Source organism: Tamandua tetradactyla, chromosome 4 (assembly GCF_023851605.1).
Source record: "Tamandua tetradactyla isolate mTamTet1 chromosome 4, mTamTet1.pri, whole genome shotgun sequence".
Lineage (NCBI taxonomy): Eukaryota > Metazoa > Chordata > Mammalia > Pilosa > Myrmecophagidae > Tamandua > Tamandua tetradactyla.
The window spans coordinates 108,499,572-108,513,946 of NC_135330.1; the positions used below are offsets into that span (position 1 = coordinate 108,499,572).

Consider the following 14,375-nt stretch of genomic DNA (forward strand, 5'->3'; position numbering starts at 1 on the left):
CTTCAATAAATGTTGTTTAGAGAACTGGATATGCATATGCAAAAGAATGAAAAAGGATCCATATCTCATACCCTATGCAAAAAATTAACCAAAATGGATCGAAGACCTAGATATTAGAGCTAAAACCATAAAACATTTAGAAGAAAATGTAGGGAAATATCTTATAAAACTTGTAATAGGAGGTGGTTTCCTAGATTTTACACCCAAAGCATGAGATCTGAAAAAAGAAATAGATAAATGGGAGCTCCTCAAAAGTAAACACTTTTGTGCATCAAAGAACTTTGTCAGGAAAGTAAAAAGGCAGCCTACACAATGGGAGACAATATTTGGAAATCATATATCAGATAAGGGCTTAATATCCAGAATATATAAATAATATATAAATGTCTTTATATTCTTCAATTCAAGAAAAAAACACAAACAACCCAATTTACAAAATGGGCAAAAGACATTTCTCAGAAGAGGAAATACAAATGGCTAAAAGGCACATTCAACTTCACTGGCTATTAGGAAATGCAAATCAAAACCTCAATGAGATATCATCTCACATCCACTAGAATAGCCATTATCAAAAAAACAGAAAATGACCATTGCTGGAGAGGATGTGGAGAAAGAGGCATACTTATCCACTGTTGCCAGCAATGTAAATGGAACAACTGCTCTGGAAGGCAGTTTGGCAGTTCCTCAGGAAGCTAAGTATAGAATTGCCGTATGATCCAGCAATCCCATTACTAGGTATACCTTCAGAGGAACTTAAGGCAAGGACAGAAACAGATACATGCATACCTATGTTTATTGCAGCATATTTCTGTTTGCCAAGAGATGGAAATAGCCCAAATGTCCATCAACAGTCAAGTGGCTAAACAAGCTTTGGTATATACATATGATGGATTATTATGCAGCTTTGAGAGAGAATAAAGGCATGAAGCATGTAACAACGTGGATGAACCTTGAGGATATTATGCAGAGTGAAATTAGACAGAAACAAAAGGAAAAAGCTGCATGGTCTCATTAATATGAACTAACATTAATGAGTGAACTTTGAGTTCACTCTCCTAACAACACAAGTTATTAGGAGATAGAAATAGGGTAGAGATTAACTTTTTTTTAATGGAGTATGCTGGCTATCTCTATAATTTTATTCGTATGACTGCTGAACCTGGAAAAGCCGTTGCTGCTCTTAATGGAAACACACTGCTATTGGTCTTTTTACATACATAAATAAATAAATACATAGGTAGATAAATAAATTTGAATTTTTGGAAACTTTAGCTGTGCTGTCAACTTTGTAAAATGTATCCCGGTTGTACCATTATACAGAAATTAACAGCCATATTGGTCTAGAAACATTAAACTTAAATTTTTTTCCATTTGTACAGGGGTAACGCACTGTATTAAATATGTAAGGTCTTAACTACATGGGTTTGATTACAGAAACTAATAAAGTGTTCTCTAAATTAAAAAAAAAAGTTATTGGATGACATACTTCATGAATATATGAGAGTAAACCAACGGAAAGAAAAATATTGAGCCAAGACTCTGGGCTATCACCAGGGAAGAAGGTCCACCACAGGGGAAACAGCAAAGATAGGCAGGTTACCAGGAGTTCATGACACCATGGTATCATAGTTGCCAAGGAAGATACAACACACACAAGCATTGGTTGGAACAATACTTTGCTCATGTAGAGAAGAGATGCAGCAGATTCAGCCTCAGTAGTGGACAGCTGTCTCCCATGGCCAGCAGGTCCCTGCTGACAGCTATGTAGGGTGATTTGCACACACTCTTCTTGTGGCACAATGTGAGACACCAGAGCAGATATACCAGAGGGGTTGGCCAGGTGTCGTATGATGTACATGCTCAGGTGATATATACAAGTTCCCGCTGCACCGGAACGGGGAAGGTCACCTACAAGGAAGAAGGACTTGGGCCAAGCATGATCTCATTGCCCAGCCTCCAAACAAGGGAATCTTCTGGGCCCAGGCCTCTGATCAGGGCAACAAGAAATAATGAGATTTAACTGGAGACAGGAGATCTGACACAAGAGACAAAGGAAGTACAGGGGAAAGGTGACTGATGAGAACAGTTCAGACTGGAGCAGGTCAAGATTTCAAGAGATTACCTTTTTCTTTCTTGTTAATAAGTGGACTTCTCAATTTCCCTCATCAATCCATAGGCTATTGTGTTATAACTTCCTTTTCCTTGTCCTTTGGTTCCCCATTCTTTAAAGTAATTTCAAGTCAAATATTCACCTAGGTCAATATTTCTTAAAAATTAAATTCGCTCCAAATTAAATTTTTTTTTGAAAGATAACCAAATGAAACCCAGAAGTCCAGAAAAAAGGAAACAAACAGACCACCTATAACTCCTCAAAAGCAGAACTAATTTTATTCGGTTTCAAAAGTTATTTCCATCCTGGTTCCAAAGGGAAGTTCCTGACAGCCAAATATTTATCTTTGTTACTGGATAAAATTAGTTTTGATTCAGCGATTCCTGGTCTCCTTTCTCACTAAATATCCAGGGCTAGCAAAGTAACTACCTATTTTGATCTAGAAACACAATCTGCAAATCATGTCCAGGAGATTCCAAGGGTTGTTTCAGACTTTGCCATTCACTAAAAGATGTTGTTTTCTTGTTCTTAAAGTGAACCTCTTAGCACAATTCTTTCTGGCCTAAATAAGCCACATTTTACTAATTTCTAGGTTTCCTTTTCTTATTGCTCCATTCTGCCTAGAATAAAGATATTCAAGTTCCTTCAGGTTTCTATTCTCATCTGTGTTTTTATTGAAAGAATGAAGGAAATCTTTGGAAAAGAAGTTTCATTTCAAAGAGTTTGCCAGAACTCTCCTCATAGGTTGATGGGACAGTGTTTGTGGAGCCAGGAAGTTTCTCCAACTAGTGTTGATATACATGGAAGTAATATGTATAAAATTAATCCTCACATAATTCAGGCTGTTGCCCATTTTATGGCTTTTGTCTTCAAGGCTATTGCCAGTGTTCACTTTAACCTGGTTTTGAAAAATGCTTATTCAATATTTATATTAAAATTGTTCATAATGTATATATAAATTGTAAATCTTTCATATACCCATCACCCAGTTAAAGAACACCATTTCCTTTTGTGGCAGGTTCTTTTATGTACCCCAATTTAAACATTTCCTTAATCATAACCCTCACTCCTGTGGCTGTGAACCCACTGTAAACAGGATCTCTTTAAGATGTTCTCTTTAGTTAAAGTGTGGCCCAATTGAGTGAGGGTGAGAATTAATCTGGATTACTTACTGGTCTCTTTTTAAGGAGGACCCTGAAATCAGCAGGAACTGGGAAGATAAAGGAAAGCACATTATCACGTGACAGGAAGCTGGGGTCTCAGCCAAGGAGCTCTAAAGATTGTCAGTAGCCAGTACCAGACCACTGATTCCCTGAGAAAGCAAGCTCTCATCCATGTCATGATGTGCGTTTCTGGCCTCTGAAATCATGAGCCAATATATTCCTGTTGTTAAGCCAAACCCAGTTTTTGGTGTTTGATTGCAGCCCTGGCACACTAAGATGGCTTCGAGTTCCTGTGTGCACCTTCCCCCTCATTCCTTGCCACAGAGGTAACAACCACCCTGAATTCTGCACCTGCCATTCCCCTTTTCTGTACTAGTTTATCATATATGTTCATATATGTAAACTGTATACTGTGTTTTTTGTTTTGAACTTCACATGAAGAATTTAAGTATTTATTTGCAAATTACTCTTTAGGCTCAACATTCTGGTTGTTTATGTATGTGTAGTTTATTCTACTGCTGAATAGTATTTTATTGTTAGAATTTACCACTACTCGTCCATGTTGATATTTGAATTGTTTCCACCTCAATGGTCTTGTTTTAAACACTGAAAGAATATTATGGTACATGTTTCACATATATAAAGTTCAGAGTTTTTCCTCTATCTACATTCAGGAGTAAAACTGCTAGATTAAGGAGTGTGCTGCTGTGAAGTTGGTATGTATCCCAGAAAAGCCATGTCCTTTTAATCCAGTCTTATAGGGGCAGAACTATTGTGGGTGGGATCTTTTGATTAGGTTGTTTCTACAGAGATGTGACCTTCCCATTCAAGGTGGGGCTCAGTTCTTTCCTGGGGAACTCAGAACTCACAGAAAGATGGAACCAAGACATAGACGGCTGAGATGCAGGAGAGAGCTGTTTGAACCCAGAAGCTGGAAGAGAAGGGCCGCAGATGTCACCATGTGCCTTTCCATGTGAAAGAGAAACGCTGGATGCTATCAGTCTGTCTTGAGAGAAGGTATCCTCTTATTGGTGCCTTAATTTGGGTATTTTCATGGCCTTAGAATTGTAACTTAATAAATCCCCTTTATAAAAGCCAATCCATCTCTGATATTGCATTCCAGCAGCATTAGCAAACCAAAACAGGAAATAAGCAGATTCTAATTCTATAACACAATTGTTTTCTAAAGCATTCTCAATACCCAGATTTCTAAATTTGCCAAGACGTTGAGTATGTAATGGTTATCTTATGGTGTTCTTATATTTTTTGTTTCTGAGTACTAACGAAGTCTAGCATCTTTTCATATACTTACTGGCCATCAACAAAGTGCCTATTTATATCTTTTTCCCATTTTGCTTTTCCCCATTTTTCTATAAACCAGAGATTATTTGCCTTCAAAATTTTTAAGAGATCTAAAAATAAATTTAGACACCAATCCTTCGGCAAATTCATTGGCCAATATCTTTTCCAGTTATCTTTTCAATGTCTTTTAAATAATGGATGCTTTTACCTTAATGTATATACTTACACTTTTTCCTTAATGTCATTTTTGTGTCATGTTTTAAGAAATCTTCTGCTACTTCAACATCATATTCTCTTATAAATTGATTTAAAAAAGATTTAGCTTTGCCTTTTCACATTAAATTTTTTAATCAACCTGGAACTGATTTTTGTGTACGGATTGAGATATAGGTCCCATTTCTTTTCCTCCTCTCTTTCTCCCCCGCAAAAGGATAACTGATTCTTATACCTCTATCCATTGAAAAGAATCTTTCCCTCAGTTTCTCAATGCCAGTTCTGTTATACATATAAAAAAAAATAGGTGTTTTAGGGTGCTTTATTTTGTTGTACTAATCAGCCTGTCTACTCCTAATACCACATCATCTTTATTACAGCTTTGTAATAGTTCTAGAAATCTGATATAAGGCCATTTTGCCATGGTTCCAATGTGTAGTGGAATGGCAGCCAGTGCAAGTACTGCCAGCAACTTTCCGTGGATGGGATTCCCTTCTCTGTTTGCAAACGCTACAGAGTATCTAAAGAAAACTCTTGATCCTGATCCTGCCATTAGATATCCACCTGAGAAGTTTTTTGAATCTGTAGAAGGAAACCAGAATCACAGCTGTTGCTTTTAACATAACTGGATGTCTCAAGATAATGTCATTAAAGTATGTGCCTCAGTAATGTTCAAGAACCTAAAAGGAACTGGAGAATTGTTGAAGATGAATCAAATATAATTTGCAAAGCCGACCGAGTAGCTATTAAAGCCAACACAGTACACTTGATGCTTAACAGTCCAGAGCAAATTCAGAAGCAGTTAAGTGAATCCATTAGCATTATTAGCAGAGAAAACTTCCCTCAGAAATGGCCTGTTGACAGAAATAGTGAATTGCTTTCAGAGTGATTTCCATGTTATTAATGAGGTCCTTTTTACAGCACACTCATTACTTTAAAGATATCACCATGAATTTAAGTCAAATGAGTTATGAACTGAAATCAAACTTGTTCTGGATGCCTTTGCTTTGCCTTTAATCTATTTAAGGCCAAAACTGAACTCTGCAGTACCTATGCAAATGATGCCTCTTTGCCCTGAAGATTCTGATCTCAAAACTGTTCTATAGTTTTTAAACTACAGAACTATAAAATTCAGGATCTCCCCAAATTTTTTGAAGATAATATGGGAACATGGATGAATAATTTTCATACACTTCTGACACTAGACAGTAAGTTTCTACAAATTAATGATGAAGCAGTCTTACTGGAGCTCTTAAAATCCCAGATTTCTGATAACGCTGCACTCTATGCCAGAAGTATGAAGAATTTCAATGGTACCTGCCCTGTTTTGTCACAGCTATCTGGAATTTATTAGTTACAACAGGCCAAGAGGTTAAATATGACATGTTGTAAGTACTAAAATTAGTTTCTGGCTTCAGTTTGTGAGGGACCTCATTATAAGAATCTGCTTGAGGACCAGAACACACTGACAAGTACCTGTGAAAAGGCTACTGTGCCTACCATGGAATTAAGAGCTGCTGCTGCTGAAGCATTTGATGTTAATTCTGAGGAGTACATAAGAAGAGATTTAGAAGGATGTAACATTGATAGTACATGCTGCTTGTGATCTAGTATGAGGATTACGCAAGTTTTTTGAGGGACCCACAACAGGAATCTTCTCTGGTTAATTCCATGCTGCAGGAACATGCAGATGATACATCTATCAACTGGAAACACAAAGATGCAGCCATTTATCTAGTGACATCTTTAGCATTGAAAGCCCAAACACAGAAGCATGAAATTACACAAGCAAATGAACTTGCAAACCTGAGTTCTTTATGAATTATATTTGGCCTGATTTAGTCAGCTAAGTGAATTAATTTCCTGTTCTTAAAGCTAATAGTATCAAATATATTATGATTTTTAGGAATCAAGGTCCAAAAGACATTCTTTTAGTCTCGATTCCTCTCCTGATTAATCATCAAGTTGAAAGTATTGTTGTTCATACTTATGCAGCACACGTTCTTGAAAGACTGTTCACAATGAGAGGACCTAACAATGCTACTCTCTTTATAGCTTTAGAAATAGCAGCATTTGTTGAGATTCTGCTAACAAACTGTTTCAAAGCTCTCATATTTCCTGGCTCTTCAGAAAATGAATGTATTATGAAAGCTATCTTGAGTTTCCCCCTCCTACAAGGAGCCACAATTCCCTACATCCCTATTGTCATCACTCAGCTTATACAGAAGTTATTAGCTGCTATTAAGAACCCAAGCAAACCTTGCTTTAATCACTACATGTTTGAAGCAACATGTTTATCCATAAGAATAACTTGCAAAGCTAACCCTGCTGCTGTTGTCAATTTTGAGGCTTTGTTTCTGGTGTTTATTGAAATTTTACAAAATGATGTGCAATAATTTATCCGTCTTTCAAGCGATGTCTTTGCTTCTGTAAACACACAAAAACAACATCCCTTCTTCCTTGGGATGCTGAAAGGGTCATCCTTATTTCCTTATCTCCTTCAACCAGTGTTTTGGGAAAGAACAGGAAATATTCCTGTTGTAGTGAGGTTTTTCCTGTTCTTACAACGTGGCTCAAATACTATAGCAAGTGCTGCAGCTGACAAACTCCTGGGTTACTAGGTGTCTTCTAGAAGCTGATAGCATCCAAAGCAAATGACCGCCAAGGTTTTTATCTTCTAAACAGTATAGTAGGGCACATATCTCTGGAGTCAGTTGATCAATATAGAATGCAAATCTTCATTCTGCTATTCCAAAGACTTCAGCATTCCAAAACAACCAAGTTTATCAAGAGTTTCTTAGTCTTTATGAACTCGTATTGCACAAAATATGGGGCCCTAGCACTACAAGAAATATCTGATGGTATACAACCAAAAATGTTTGGATTGGTTTTGGAGAAAATCATTATTCCTGAAATTCAGAAGGTATCTGGAAATGTGGAGAAAAAGACCTGTGCACTTGGCATAACCAAATTACTAACTGAATGTCCCCCAATGATGGACAGAGTATACTAAGCTATGGACTCCTTTATTGCTATCTCTGATCTTTTTTCAGTTACCTGAAGATGATACTATTCCTGATGAAAAGCATTTTATTGACATAGAAGATACACCAGGATACCAAACTGCCTCCTCACAACTGGCATTTGCTGGAGAAAAAAGCATGATCCTTTAGGTCAAATGGTGAACAACCCCAAAATTTGCCTGGCACAGTCACTTCACAAATTGTCCACTGCCTGTCCTGGAAGGGTTCCATCGATGGTGAGCACCAGCCTCAATGTGGGAGCCCTTCACTATCTCCAAGGACACCTTCAGGCAGCCAGTGTGACCCTGCTTTGAACCCATTTTTCTAACTGGTTAAGCCCAGGATGGTTTCTAAGGAAATACTGTAGACTTCTGGGCAGAGCTACATTAAAAGAAAGTGAGTTTAATTTAAAAAAAAAAAAGAAATCTGATAAAGCAAGTTTTCCATCCTGTTCTTTGGGAGTATCTAGGCTCTTCCTGGTCTTTTGCACTTCCATATAAACTTTAGAATCACCTTGTCAAGTCTATTACAACACACATACACAAGCTTCTTGTGATTCTGATTAGAACTGCACTGAATGTATACATTAATTTTGGGAGAATTAATACATTTATTAAGCTTTTCAATCCATGTACATCTCTCCATTTATCCAGATCTTTTGTAATAAAAGAGTTTGAATACATTTTTCAACAAAGTTTTATAATTTTCTACTTAAAGGTCTTTCATTTTTTTTTGCTAGTTTTTTCCAAAGTACTTTATATTTGCTCATATTTTTGTAAATGGCATCGTCCTTATATAAAATGTTTTGCAACTATTATTGGTTTATAGAAATGCAACTGATTTCTATATATATTGTATCCTATAACCTTATTAATTCTTTTTTTTTTCTCTTTTGGCATGGGCAGGTACCAGGAATCGAACCCGGGTCTCTGGCGTGGCAGGCAATAACTCTGCCTGCTGAGCCACTGTGGCCCGCCCCACCCATTAATTTTTAATTCTAGAAATTTATCTGTAGGTTCTTTCTACATAGTCAACCCATATGTCCTGTATTTCCAATCCTTGTTCTTTTAATTTTTTTCTTACCTTACTTGCTAGCTAGGATATTAAGTACAATATTGAAAGAATTGGGGTCAGAAGGCACATTAGTATCATTCCCATATATAACAAGAAAGCAGTGAATATTTCGTTACTAAACATGACTGCTGATTTTCTAAAGATAACTTTTTTTTAATCAAATAAAGGGAGTTTCTTTCTATTCCTACTTTCATTATCTTTTTTTTCCATAAATAGATATTGAATTTTACCAAGGACTTTCTGAATCTAATTCTCCTTTAATATTAATATGGCATGCTATATTGATTTTTCCATTTCTGGTTTATGCTGCTCTTTCATAGCTTCAGTAGTTTTCTAAAAAATATTTTGTATCTTATTTTATAAAACAGGCTATAGTTTTCATTTGATTTATGGTCAGAATTTTCCAATATGCCTCCATTATCTTATTGGTTTATTATTCATTTTCTTTTTTTCTCATATCTTTTTTTGTTTTTTAAATTTTTATTTTTTTCTTATTTTATCTTTTTTCTCATAATGCCTTTTTATTTATTTTGAATCTGCAGATTTTGTTGAAATATATTCACATAGCATATATTCTATCCAAAATAAGCAATCAGTGTCTCACAGTAATGATATATTTATATTTGTTGAGTGTTTGATCACAAGCCTTGTCTGTTGTGTTTCAATGAGACGGGTTTTCAGTACTTTGAGATTTCTGAGTAGAGGATGGAGGTGGGCCAGGGTAGTTTCCCTAGCTTCATGTTTCAAGGGTCCCCTTCTCTGTTATTACTGAGAAGAATTATACACATACATACACACTTACATTTTCCTCAGGATGGGCCTGTGTTCGATTGGAACAGAGTTTTACTGGGAATTCCTGAAAGTCCTCTGATCACCCTCTGGCTCTTTAGTGAGTTTTTGTGAACTTTCTTGTCGTTACCTAAAACAGGTGCCTCGTTGAGTTGTCTCCCAGTTTTGTTGGTTATTCTCAGACCTAATTTTGTTGAGGATTTCCTTCTGGGTGGGGAACTCTAATTTCATAGTTGAGTATTCGTTACAATTCTATAGAGCTCTTAGGACCCTGAAAATCCCTGTTTCTTTTTTTTTTTCCCTCTGATTTCTTCACATAACTGATATATGCCCAGCAATCCTGTGTGAATCCTGCTGTTGGTGGTGATTTGTCTTTAACCATCCATATTTAGGGTTTTTAGGATACTCTGTTACCAGCTTTGTTGAAGATGGTAATCAGTTTTCTTACTTCACTACTATAATTACCAGGATAGGTGTCTACTTTTAAACAAACCACCAACAGAGGGTCTTTATAAAAATTGTCAAAGAAAACTTTGACTTAAGGATATTGCTCCAATTTAAAAAAGCACATCATAGAAGATAGAGGCTGGGAATGATTGCAGACAAAGTTAAATGTAAGAGAAGATGAAAGAAAGATCAGAAAACAATGAAGATAATATATCAATGCTATCAGACAAAAAAACAAAACAAAACAAAATAAGTGGCAATTGATACAACATAGTTCACATGATAGCAAATGATTTGCCAGGAATGAAATATAACTTAATTTTACAGGCAAAGGTGTGAAATTTGGCCCTTTTGGGGCATAAACTAAAAGATAATAATCACAAAAGCAAGAAAAGAAACAGCAGGATTCTGTTGTAACATTTGTTTCTCTTAATATACAATTTACAAATAAGTTATAAATTGTACAGTGGTATTTCAAATAAAGTATACACTTTCATCCCATTCATGTAAAGCTGAATAACAGTAGGAATAAAGTGATATCCTATAGATATGCAAATTTCCTTATTTTGTTCCTATCATTTCTGAGTCACACAAATGAAATTAGAAATAAATATGAACCTTTGAAGAAGGTAAACTGAGAGAAATTACCTCAATGGACCAACATCTAAATTAATCCCATTAACTGAGGGCTCTTTTACAAGACTCTAACACCAGCTTGATAAACTAATTTCACCAATAGGCATTATTATATATTTATAATATTTTTTTCCTACATTTATTAACCCCACATTGGCAGAGGATTTCTTTCTCAGGCATACTTCCAGCTTCATAACCATAATCCCATGTTAGTTCTGTTCTTGCTTTTACATGTCTAGAAAAAACAAAAACAAAAACAAAATCACACTGAACAATTACCAGACGAACCAAACTTGATTAGATCAGTTTTAATATCAAAATCATAAGCCATCCTCAAAGCACGATCTATTCCCTCTCCCTACCAATGAGGAATGATGTTTTACTAAGAACAATCACGTTTCATTTCAAACCTACTAAAATCCTAAGTAAGAAGGAACTTGTCATTATCCAAGAGGATGGAAGTATGTTTTAAAAAAGGGTAACTAACAGTAATGCATTATACTCCCCAGTATAAAAGTAGGGAGGAGATAATCCTGGCAAAGACACAGCACTCTGCATAATTTATCCTTTGAATTGAACTAGGCAAGACGTGACAACCTTAGACCTTTCAGACATTAATTCTAAACAGGAATAAGAATTGAAATGTAAGCTACTCAAACTTTTATTGACTAAGATCAGTTGAGGTAAATGAGGGAAACAGATAGTTTGAGGGCTATGGTATTCATCTACTTTATATATTTTTCTACTGTTATTTTTAAAGTCACAGTTTCAGAATTAAACCATATAAGGAAATTCAATTTCAAACCTGTTGGTGAAGAATGCCACCAATGGAAAATTCCTGTCATGTGTTTCTACAAAAACATTTTGTACCAAGAGATTTGGGCAACAGCTATGCTGTTAAAAAACAAACAAACAAAAAAACCACAGAGGTTAGATATTGTAGCATATCTCACTGATTTTTGCTTATTTCTTTTTACTAATATAAACAATTTCCTTTTACTAATACAATCTAGCTGGGAGAAATGCAAAATAGCACAAATTCCTACAACAGGTAAATTTTCAATATTTATCATTACTATAAATGTATTTACCCTTTAATTAAGCAATTCCACATCTAGGAATGATTCCCACAGATATAGCTGCATATGCATGAAGTAATTGATATACAAGATTATTCACTGAACACTGTTTTTAATAAAAAGTTTAGAAACAACCCAAATTTCCACCTACAGAAAGAGGACTGGTTAAATAAACTTTGGTATATCCACAGAACAAGATATCTTTGCAACTACAAACATTAAGAATGAGGAGCTCACTCTGTGTACTGCTATGGGAAGATCTTCCAGATATATTGTTAATTTAAAAAGCAAGGTATAAGACAAACGACAAGTGCTGGAGAGGATATGGAGAAAAAGGTACACTTAATAACTGTTGGTGGGAATGTCAAATGATATAACTTTTGTGGAAGGCAGTTTGGCGGTTCCTCAGGAAGCTAAGTATAGAATTGCCATATGAGCCAGCAATACCATTGCTAGGTATCTACTCAGAGGACATGAGGGCAAGGACACAAATAGACATTTGCACATTAATGTTTACAGCAGCATTATTTACAATTGCCAAGAGATAGAAACAGCCAAAATGTCCATCAACAGAAGAGTGGCTAAACAAGCTGTGGCATATACATACAATGGAATATTATGCAGCAGTAAGACAGAATAAAGTCATGGAGTATATAACAACATGGATGGACCTTAAGGACATTATGCTGAGTGAGATTAGCCAGAAACAAAAGGACAAATACTGTATGGTCTCACTGATATGAACTAACATGAATGAATGAACTTGGAGAATTTCAGTTAAGAACAGAGGTCATCAGGAGATAGAAATAGGGTAGATATTGGATAATTGGAGCCGAAGGGATACAGATTGTGCAATGGGGCTGACTGCAAAAATTCAGAAATGCATAGTACAATACTACCTGATTGTAGCACAGTAATGTTAAAACACTGAATGAAACTGAATGCGAGAACGATAGAGAGAGGAGGCCTGGGGGCACAAATGAAATCAGAAGGAAAGATATACAATAAAGACAGAGATGGTAAAATCTAGGAATGCCTAGTTTATAATGAAAGGGACTAAATGTACAAATTTAAAAATGTTTTTGCATGAGGAAGAATAAAGGTATATCAATACTGCAAAAAATAGATGGTAATTAATATTTTAAAACTTTAACTTATGTGTGAGACTAAAGTAAAAAATGTTTATTTGGTTCAAAATTTATATTTTGACTAGTGCATTTCCTAATATAACTGCTGTCAGCAGCTTAACTGAACACTATAAGTACATGGAACCTTGAGTAGGGTATGAGATTTTGTAGGTTTGTCCAGAGCGATGCCATGATAAATCCTAGAGTGATTTGAACAGTGAATAAAAAAGTATTTGCAAAGCCCCCTTGGGGTAATGGCGAGAAAGGGGGAAAACTCAACTTCTCCAAGTGGAGAATTCTTGATATTCTCACTAGCAGTGCAACCAAAGCAATAGGCGGAGCCCTCAACCTTGGGGTTTGTTCATATGAAACTTAACCCCACAAAGGATAGGCTAAGCCTACTCAAAATTATGCTTAAGAGTCACCCCCAGAGAACCACTTTTGTTGCTCAGATGTGGCCTCTCTCTCTCAGCCAACACGACAAGCAAACTCACTGTCCTTCCCCTCTCTACGTGGGACATGACTCCCAGGGGTGTGGAACTTCCTGGCAATGTGGGACAGAAATCCCAGAATAAGCTGGGACTAGCATCAAGGGACTGAGAAAAACTTCTCGACCAAAAGGGGGAAAAGCGAAATGATACAAAATAAAGTGTCATGGCTGAGGGATTCCAGAGTCGAAAGGTTAGCCTGGAGATTATTCTTATGCATTATAGCACTATCACCTTTTAAGTTAAGGTATAATGGAGAGGCTGAAGGGAACTGCTTAAAAATGTACAGCTGTATTCCAGTAGCGATGTTTCTTGAAGATAACTGTATAATGATATAGCTTTTGCAGTGTGACTGTGTGGTTGTGAAAACCTTGCGTCTGATGCTCCTTTTATCTACCTTATTAACGGACGAGTAAAACATATGGATCAAAAATAAATAATAGGGGGAACAAATGTTAACATAAACTTAGTAGATTGAAATGCTAGTGACCAATGAAAGGGAGGGGTAAGGGATATGGTATGTATGAATTTTTTTCTGTTTTCTTTTTATTTCTTTTCTGAATTGATGCAAATTTTCTAGGAAATGATCAAGGTGATGAATATACAAACAATGTACTTGGAAATTTATTGCTTTCTTGTATATATGATATTTTTCACAATAAAAATGTAAAAAAAAAGGCAAGGTGTAGAACAATAAATATAATATGCTATTTTTTATGTACAAAAGGGAGAGAAATAACACATATTTATATTTGTTTACATTTGTATCAAGAAGCCCTGGAAGAACACAGAGAGTAGTAAAAAAAAAAAAAATTATCATCAGAGAGGTAGACTTGAGGCAAGGTCAGTGGGACACAGTACTTCTCAAAGTATGCCTTTTTATTTCATTTCAATTTTTGAGCTGTGTGAATGTATTATCTATGC

At 35.8% G+C, this 14,375-nt stretch overlaps 1 protein-coding gene and 1 pseudogene across 2 annotated transcripts in view; one reads left to right on the forward strand and one right to left on the reverse strand.

The window, feature by feature from the left end:
* SETDB2 (SET domain bifurcated histone lysine methyltransferase 2) overlaps positions 1–14,375 on the reverse strand; it is a 95,931-nt gene that overhangs the window by 35,547 nt on the left and 46,009 nt on the right. The window contains exons 14-15 of one of the 2 annotated variants that reach the window (XM_077158187.1): positions 11,563–11,651; positions 1,859–10,992 (exon numbers count right to left, since the gene is read on the reverse strand). The exons of the other annotated variant lie outside the window; for it this stretch is intronic. Of the exons in view, the coding sequence (XP_077014302.1) occupies positions 10,875–10,992; positions 11,563–11,651 (207 nt within the window). The 3' untranslated portion in view covers positions 1,859–10,874. Of the gene's footprint in view, positions 1–1,858; positions 10,993–11,562; positions 11,652–14,375 lie in introns of those variants that run through there. 2 annotated transcript variants of the gene reach the window in all.
* Positions 5,247–8,137, forward strand: LOC143681290 (exportin-2 pseudogene; annotated as a pseudogene).